This window comes from Peromyscus eremicus, chromosome 19, assembly GCF_949786415.1.
Source record: "Peromyscus eremicus chromosome 19, PerEre_H2_v1, whole genome shotgun sequence".
NCBI lineage: Eukaryota > Metazoa > Chordata > Mammalia > Rodentia > Cricetidae > Peromyscus > Peromyscus eremicus.
Window position 1 is genome coordinate 68,133,158 of NC_081435.1, and position 10,077 is coordinate 68,143,234.

General features: G+C 40.8%; 1 protein-coding gene across 1 annotated transcript in view; it reads right to left on the reverse strand.

The window, feature by feature from the left end:
* The window catches only part of Atp9b (ATPase phospholipid transporting 9B (putative)), a 220,255-nt gene that overhangs the window by 47,717 nt on the left and 162,461 nt on the right, over window positions 1-10,077 (reverse strand). The window contains 1 exon segment of the mRNA XM_059246365.1: window positions 4,348-4,460. Within this exon segment, the coding sequence (XP_059102348.1) occupies window positions 4,348-4,460 (113 nt within the window).

Below are 10,077 nucleotides of genomic sequence, written 5' to 3' on the forward strand. Positions count from 1 at the left end.
ACATAAAACAAATCTTTACAAATTCAAAAAGGTAGAAACACTGCCACATATCCTCTTTGACCTCAGTGCAAAAACTTGCAGAAAACACATTTCTAGTAAAAATACACAAACTCACAGAAATAAAAAAAACCTTATTACTGAATGATTAATGCAGCAAAGAAAAAGATCAAGAAATAAATTTCAAAAAATGTACTGGACCTAGATTAAGATGAAAACCCAAGCCCCTTAGGACACACTAAAAGCAGCCGTGTGAGGGAGATGTACAGCTCTAAGTGCCTGCATTGAACAAATCAGAAAGAGCACAAATAAAGGACTTGATGATGCAACTCAAAAATCTGGACAAACAAGAAGAAACCAAATCCAAACAGAGTGGAAGGCAAGAAGTAACAAAACTCAGTGCAGAAATGAAAGAGGAACAAAGAAAACAATACAAAGACTCAACAAATCTAAGAGCTGGTTCCTTGAGCTGATAAGCAAGACTGACAGACCTCTGGCCTACCTAACCAAAGAGACAAACAGAGGACCTACATTAACAGAAGCAGAAATGAAGAGAGAAACACTACAGTGGACACCAGTGAAATTCAGAAAATGATAATAGAATACTTTAAAATCTGTACTCCATTAAGTTGAAAAATCTAAAATCTAAACTTTCTAGATTCAGCCAAACCACCAAAATTAAATCAAAAGAAACCAACAACCTAAACAGAATCATAACTAATGAGGAGATTGAAAGAGTTATAAATACCCTTCCAACTAAAATAAGTCCTATCAGACTCTCACAGATCTACAGCCAGCCCTTTTTAAACTTCTGAAAGAGAGAGGGGGGGGGAGGGATGGAGGGAGGGAGGGAGGAAGAAAGGAAGGAAGAAAGGAAGAAAGAAAGAAGCAGAAGACACACTCCCCAACTCCTCCTACAAGCCAGTTTCACTCTAATATCCAAGCCAGTCATAAGGGATCACACTATTAAATATCTACTTGGAAATACCTAAACTACATATAAGTTAGGGTATACATATTGTTTAAATGAAATTTTTATCTTGGCTGACAGTGCTCCCTCCAAGAATCAAAGGGCATCTAACAAAACACCAAACACCCAGCAAGAGAAGTCCTCTTTTGAGTTGTTGGTCAGGGTTGTTCAAAAGACTTCCAAATACCACCAATTACTACTATTGCACTTGGTCACCACTGGTGTAGAAGGTAAGTCCCTATTGCTGAAGACACTATGCATTTCAGACACAGGGCCTACAAGCTCCTGGGCTGGAACTGATTTAGAAGCCCCCTCTTGGAGGGCTAGCTTCCATGGTATGAGAAGGCACCAATGGAGGGAAAAACCAACAGTCTTATCCAGTGTTGATGCCAATGAACCACAATAATGACCAGCATAGCAAGATAACTCTAAGGGTACAGTTAGGGGTATGCATACCTTGATGTAACCAACAACTCTTAATTAAGAAAATACCTTACAGCTGAATTTTATGGAGGCATTCTCTCAAGTGACGTTCCCTCCTATGAGATAATGCTAGTTTGTGTGTCAAGTTGACACAGGACTAGCCAGCACATCACTTTACTAAACCAGCATAATTCCTAACTGCATTCTAAATACTTGTCTTTGGACCCACAGATAAGTGTAGTCCTTACCTCTCATGAAGGAAACTTCTCTTTTCAATGGAGGGAGACCATTACAGAAAACCACAACCAACATAATGCAGAATTGTGGAGCCCGATCAAAGGGATACATCAAAAAACAACTTAAACATGTAAGGCTCAGGGAACACTGTGGAAGAGGGGGTGGAAAGACTGTAAGAGCCAGAGGATTAGACAATTTGCTGTGAGACTGTATCACCTAGAAATGTCAGAAGCTACACCCAAAAGGCTCACCAAACATGACTGCTTCCGTATCAGCTGAAGAAGGATAACAGTAATAGACAGGCCAAAGTAGATGGGGAAAGATCAGGAGGCCTCAGCCTACACAAAGAACTGCAGGTAACTAAGGAAGGTGGAGAGGAGAAACAATATTCCCTAGGGAAGAGGACACCAAGAGGTTATCTAATGCCAAATGGTCAGCCCTGAAAACATATATATGCAAATAACATCATAGACTGAGCAGGCTATATTTGTGTATTTAGGAGTGTACACACACACACAAACAGACACATATATACAAATATGTATGTGACACCAACTAAGAAAGAGGCCATGAATTTGAGAGCAAGGAGGGGTATACAGAAGGGTTTGGACGGAGAAAAGGAAAATAAATGATGCAATTCAAACAAAGAACTAATTTTAAAAATTGTATTTTAGAGCCTTTAAAACTAAACTTTTCATAGAAACTTTAAAAATAATAATAAAATATTCTGAATCACAAAACACTTTTAAACATAGTACACATATAAATTGTATCTAAACAAATTACATCCGCATGTGTGAGATGCTCATTGGCATCTGTGCAGATATAGCATATAAAATAAATGCATATTGTACAAGTAAGATTCTTTTGCTATTTGGCAACATTTCAAGAACATGGTGTATGTCAGGCTGGTGGTAATTACAGAACAAGGTTTTCTAAAATTTGAATGCACTGTTGACAACTGAATTCTATGGAAAGAAAGTCCAATTTTGTCTGCGAAATCACGTTTGAAGCAAATTACTGTACATAAAACACTCAGTTTTTTAGCTGATGTCACAGGTATGGTGCTCCAAGATCTAACACAGCCATCCACTGATGTCTGAGTCTGAGTGTGAAATACAAACATTATTATGGTCTAAGTAAACCAACCAAGAGGCAGAGCTGCAGCCTGAGAAGTGAGACTCCTCCTAGCATCGAGTGTCATCATGAACCTGATATTTTACATTTCCAGGAACTGCCGAGCTTAATAGTCCTGAATTGGTAACTTCAATTTAGGACAGATTTTTTGTTTTGTTTAGTTTTCATTTTTAAAAAATTTTCTTTTGAGGGGTGCTGCAGGGGTGAGGGGAGGATCTGGAAGGACTGGGAGGTGGGTGGAATTAGGGTACATGATATAAAATTTCCAAAGATTCAATAGAGAAATTACATTAGATTTTTAAAAAAAAGTAAAAATCATTGACACATAAAAACTCCTTGAACCCAGGGTCATAAGCCCTCTATTTGATCTGAATATTCTCTATACACAAAAGGTTTCTGATATTTCTAAAGTCAGGAACATGGATAATTAGAAGGGTCTGGGAGGACTCTACATGGCACACTTGTCTGCAAGCTTCTGTAGATGACATGGCTTCTAAACTCATGAGAAATCAGACAACTCCCATTCTTGTACCTCAGCTCTTAGGAAGTAGTAATAGCTTTTTTTTTTTTTTGGTTTTTTGAGACAGGGTTTTTCTGTGCAGCTTTGCGCCTCTCCTGGAACTCACTTGGAAGCCCAGGCTGGCCTCGAACTCACAGAGATCCGCCTGGCTCTGCCTCCTGAGTGCTGGGATTAAAGGCGTGCGCCACCACCGCCCGGCCAGTAATAGCTTTTTTTAATGTCATATGATAATTACTTGGATAAAATAACAGGACTTTTGAAATTCATTTCAAAATGTTCTGTTGAGATAGAATTCCTGCTGACACAGCAAATCCTCATGCTGCTAGAGTTCACTGAAAGGCATATGTTGAGTTATCTACCTTAGTTATTGGAAAAGACGAAAAACAGATTTTTTAAAACCTGAGAAAGTTTTATTAATTATGAAGAAAAACGAAGGGATTATTAGGAAACATAATAATACCAGTATTCTATTAATTACCCTTTAAAACACTGTTTTACTAAAGCGTTTATTTTTAGAAATAATTCACTAGCTAGGTGGAGGTGGCACATGCCATAATTCCAGAGGCAGGCAGATCTCTGAGTTCAAAGCCAGTCTGGTCTACATAGTAAGATCCAGGACAATCAAGGCTGTTATACAGAGAAACCCTATCTTGAAAAGAAAAGAAAAATTCAGTAAAAAAATAATATAAGTAAATGATTTGAGCTCGTTGTATTTGCCATGATTCTGCTGATATAGAAATGCTAGTCATAATTTTCTTATTGAGATACTAGAATTGATAGCAAGGTAACAATAAGGAGTTAAAAAAACAGCAGGGCAGTGGTGTCGCATGTCTTTAATCCCAGCACTCGGGAGGTAGAAGCAGGCGGATCTCTGTGAGTTCAAGGCCAGCCTGGTCTCCAAAGCGAGTTCCAGGAAAGGCGCAAAGCTACACAGAGAAACCCTGTCTCGAAAAACCAAAAAAAAAAAAGAGTTAAAAAACACATTAGCATATAATAGGCTCAATTTAGCTCACCAGTATGGGTGCATTGAGAGAAGATGGCATCCAGAAGTACATTCACATACCTGCAAGTAGGAATTGAAGACGTGGCTTTGGATTTCATCCATAGTGTCTGTTCCGTAGGAGACAGTGCCCAGATGGAGCCGCTTGAATACCATCTCATTCTGAGTGAGAGTCCCTGTGATGGGGAGAGCAGCAGCAGTGAACACAGGCAGGGTAGGGAAGGCCCTGCTGCTCCATAAGGAGCTCTGGATGGGATGGCTGCTGGTCACATCTTTGACTGTGCCCTGGGACACCTGTTGGAGATGCAAAGTGCCTGCAGAATGCTCATTCTGACAAGGAGCCTAAGCATTTTCCTAAGCATATCACATTAACAACCTTTAACAATGGAAGGGATTCTTGAAAAAAAGAAAAGCCGAGTCTCTGTCTTTGATTCAGATCTGTTAACTGGCATAATAGCAACTTCTGCTATTCTGAATAAAGCATAAACTAGGAAGCTAAGTCACCACTGACTCAGTGACAGTACTGAGCTGGAGAACACTACCTAGCCCCACATTAGCATGGCTTAGCCTTAAGGCTTAGCCTTAAGAAGACTGACTTTTGAAAAGCAATCATTATTGGTAGAGAGAGAAATGCTCTAGATGTTTAACCCTTAGCAGACATTTATATCACTTGCTATGAGGAGAAAGGTTTATGAAATGGGAGACAATTTCCTTAAGGTGAGTTTCTAAGAAAGCCATTAGGACATACTATTTAACACTCTCTCCTCAAAGCAGAGTCGAGGCATTAAAATGACTATGCCCAGGACTGCAAATAAAGCTGAGCCATGTCTATCTCATTTAATGGAAACACACATGCAATGCATGCATATGATTAATTCACCTGGTTTCCCAGAAGTAAAACAACAAAGGGATCCTTAAAAGCCCTTTTAACAGGGAAGTGGGGGCTGCCATGCAAGGTACTTGACTCTAGTTTCCACTGGGGCTTCTGCACTGGCCTCAGAGCACATACAGCAGGGTTACCGAGACAGTCAAGAAGTGAGAGGTGGGACAGGCAATGTGATGGCCATTCTAACCAAAGTTGGGCTTTTCACATGGTTACAAAACATCTGTCTTTTACTTTCTTTGGCATACATGATATTGACAAGACCTATCAATGACTAGTCAGAATTTACATTCAAAGCAAAATGGGTTATTGACTTGGAACTTTCTAGAAGAATACAAGATCTTCTTTACAAAAGAGCAGATTTGTACATTTTGTTTTTTAGATACTATTTTGACAAGCCCTCTTATAAATAGACATATTTTATTACAGCATTACAAATTCCTCCAGAGCAACATTGGCTGTAGCCTTGTGTACTGACTGTGTGCACTATACATCTTGAGAGAACTGGAAATGAAACCACTTATGTTAGACATAGTTTATGGCAGTCTCAAAGTGGAATTAGCTTCAAATACATGTTCCATTAAGTATCACAGCAGCAGCCCAGCATCCAGGTGAAGAGGAGCTCTGTACATGGCACATGATAAAGATCAAAGGTAATGAAATAAAACACTAACTGGTAAGCAAAAAGTTCACAAAGTATATGTTCCCAAAGTTTGCAATAGTCTAGATGAATTATATACAAAAACCTTGTTTCAGATGACTTGATATAAATGGCAAATTTTTTTTTATAGATTTTTCTCCTTGATGATAACTTAGAATAGGCCAAGAAGGTCAACTTTTTATTATGAACAACTTTATATTTAAAGTTAAAAGAATACTACAACAAACACTGTTATAGGTTAGACTAATAATGACAAGTTCTTTGTTTAAAAATTTACACTAACTTTATTAGTTGAGAGCTTTTCACGTTTTGATCATATTCCTCCTCCTCCTCCTCCTCCAACTCTTCACAGTGCCATCCCCACATGCCTTCTCCCCCAGCTGTTGTCACCTTTCCTGCCCCTCTCATGCCACATCCCTTCACTCCTATCCCTGAAGGCACCCAGGCCAGTTTGTGCTAGGCAAATATTTAGATGTGTGTCCTTCCATGGGAATGGGGTTGATTTCTCATAGAGAAGAATGGCCTTCTTCTCCCAGAAGCCAACAACTGCCAAAAACTCTAGTCAGGGTGGACTGTCATGCCCAACTCCATAGTTCTCTGTTTTCAGGCAGCCTCATGCAAGCACTCTTAAGAAACGACACTGCCCCTCTGCTGTGTTCTCTGTTTTCAGGCAGCCTCATGCAAGCACTCTTAAGAAACAACACTGCCCCTCTGCTGTGTTCTTTGCTGCCATGACTCAGAGCCGAGAGCCTTTCCTCCAGAAGGTTAGGGATTGCAGTCAGCATCTCCTGCACCTGGAGAGTCTCCCTGTGTCCAGAGTCCAGCTGTGCTGCTGCACGTGCAGCTTGTCATCCCCAGGGGTTCATCCTCACCCTGCTTCCCTCAGAGCCCCAAAACTTACTGCAGGTGCACACTGTGTTTCCTTTATAAACTGTTGTACAACCATAATGAACTCTTGCTTTTATATTAGATCTTTGTTAACTGTGTTATAGAGACATAGTGTTCATCTGTAGGAGCCCTGACTGACTAGCAAGACCCTCACCACCGCCTCCTCACAGTGAAATGCCACCAAAGGTAGCACAGGGATCTCACAGGCATCCAGGTGGCACAGTGGATGTTTAAAGTCCCAGACAGGTAGGAGGTGCCACCAACTCAGCCTCTGCCCTTGCTATCACCATACCCTGGTTCTTCCTTCTTGGCTCTCTTTGGGAACCTCTTGAAGGTGTTCTTAAACTCAAGGTCTAATATGCTCTAACACACTTCCCATCTGTGCTGTATTTCTAAAATAAACATCTCTTCACGGCACTCTTGGGATTAAAAGGAACCAGTACCCTTTTAAATATAAACTGCTTAATAAATAAATATAAAATACAGTTTTTCATTATGCAGTCTAGAGCTACTTTACTTCCTCAGCAAGGGGCCACAGCCCACCACTCCCACACTTCCACCAACTTCAAACGATGTGGGAACTGCTTCTCTGGCAAACGTTCATTACAAGGCACCAGCAAACACGGGGTTAGTGTACTAAACAACCCGAGTTCAAATGCCCATAACCTGCTTGCTGTCGATACTTTCAACACTCTTTGTCTTTAGAAGAAGGGGTCAGATAAACCTGTAAAATAATTCATGAAGTCTCTAAAACATAAAGCATGGCAGTGTGGATTCCTTTCCTCAAAATCCTACAGCTAAAGAGACAAGCAGGAAAAAGCCTTATTTCCAGAGGCCCTAAATGCAGATAAGGGAGGCAAAACAGGAAACACTCAGAGAGGGTGAGTGCTCCAGAGACACCACCAGTGTGACATGGAGAACTCCCCCAGGGGACAGCATGAAGGAAGCCAATGTGACATGGAGAAAAACTCCCCCAGGGGACAGTATGAAGGAAGCTTTAGAACTGTGGGCACAATGATGGTCCTTGAAAGCAGACCAAAGCGACAGGGCCCAGGAGAGGCCAAGAGAGAAGGGAGAGAAGTATGCCATGTCAAGATGTCAAGAGGACACAATGAAGAGAGCCAGTGCCAGTGTGTGTGTGTATGTGTGTGTGTGTGTGTGTGTGTGCCACAATGAAACTGCCACATAAGTCAGGCTAGTCTCCAACTCTTGATTTTGCCTCAGCTTTTGGAATGCTGGCATTACAAGTGTGTGTCACTGTCCTAGCTAGGTATCCTAACCCCAAATGCTGGGGATCAAATCTCTGGCTTTGAGCATGTTATGAAGCATTGTATCACTTAATTATACTCCCAGCTTAGACTCTGTATTATCTTACTGTCATCCCCAAAGCCCAAGTCTTAACCTGGAATAAAAAGAGCTGCTGATAAAAAGAATGAAGAAAACAGTTTAATTAAAACTGAAAACGAGCACGATATGGTGTTGCCCAAACCTTTAATTCCAGCACCCAAGCTGAAGAGGCAGGTGGATCTCTTTGAGTTCCTGGTCTACAAAGTTCCAAGTCAGCCAGGGATGTATAGTAAGACCCTATATCTCAGAAAACAAACAAACAACAATAAAACTGAAAACAAACAAACAAAACAAGGCTTAGGGACTAAAGATGCATGGGAGAAGGCATATATGACACTATGTATTTGAATCATACACCATTCACTTGATGGCATATTTTTTTCCAGATTACTGGCCAAGAAAAACCTTGCATTTCAAATGCAACAGGTCCATAGTGGTATCGGATGCTTTCCCAACACAAAGACATACCATTACAATCATTCCATTCAGACTATTTCTAGATAGTAAATTTAGGGTTTGAATGTGGGTCCTATTTTAATACATCACTTTAGTCATCCTTTTTAAGCCTGTGATACAGTATTTATAGCCTAAGTTTCCCAAGTTCAACAATGCTATCTACTGTATAGCATTTTGCTTCTTAGCATCTTTGGAGAAATCTCCAAAGTAACTCCACACATGCACAAAGACCATGAAAATAGAAAACACTAAAATATTAAATACATTGTTGCATACTACATAAGGTTGAAATGATGGAAAAGGTAACTGAAGGCCAGGTTACAACTATTATCTCCTCCTCCTAGGATATTATAATAAAGCTCTGATTAGATTTCTTTCCTTCTATTATGTAGTCCAGCTAGCCTCACTTGTAATCGTCCTGCCTGTGCCTCCTGAGTAGGTAGGTATGTGTCACCACACCCATCTCAGGGTTCGGATTATTAAAGATCTTTCACTTAATTGTTTATTTGGAGCCAGGGAGGATGTCATATAGAAGTCAGAGCAACAACTATGTTCATAGCAGCATTATTTGTAATAGCCAGAACCTGGAAACAACCTAATGCCCTTCAACTGAAGAATGGATAAAGAAAACATAACACATTTACACAATGTAGTACTACACAGCAGTTAGAAACAATATCATGAAATTTGCAGGAAAATGGATGGAACTAGAAAATATCATCCTGAGTGAGGTAACCCAGACTCAGAAGGACAAACATGGTATGTACTCACTCACAAGTAGATACTAGATGTAAGACAAAGGATAACCAGACTACAACCCACAGCTCCAGAGAAGCTAGCTAACAAGGAGGACCCTAAGAAGGACACATAGATATCCCAGCAAAGGAGAAATAGATGAGATCTACATGGGCAAACTGGGGATGAGGGGGAGTAATGGAGGGTAAAAAACGGGGGATGAGAACATAAGGAAATGGGAGGTTCAAGCTGAAACAGGGACAGAGTGGGAGAGCAAGGAAAGAGATACCATGATAAATGAAGGCATCATGGGAATAGGAAGAGGCAGGGTGCTGGGGAAGTTCCCAGGAATCCACAAGGATGACCCCACTTTGGACTACTGGCAACGGTTAAGAGGGTGTCTGGACTGGTCTACTCTGGTGACCGGATTAGTGAATACCCTACTGTCATCATAGAGCCTTCATCCAGTTACTGACGGAAGCGGATGCAGAGATCCATGGCTGGGTGCCAGGCCGAGCTCCGGGAATCCAACTGATGAGAGGAGGGATTCTGTGAGCAGGGGACATTGAGATCTATTGTTCTGTATAAATAAAACACTGATTGGCCAGTGGACAGGCAGGAAGTATAGGCGGGACTAACAGAGAGGAGAAAAGAAAGAACAGGAAGGTGGAAGGAGTCACTGCCAGCTGCCGCCATGACAAGCAGCATGTGAAGATGCCGGTAAGCCACGAGCCACATGGCAAGGTATAGATTTATAGAAATGGATTAATTTAAAATATAAGAACAGTTAGCAAGAAGCCTGCCACGGCCATACAGTTTGTAA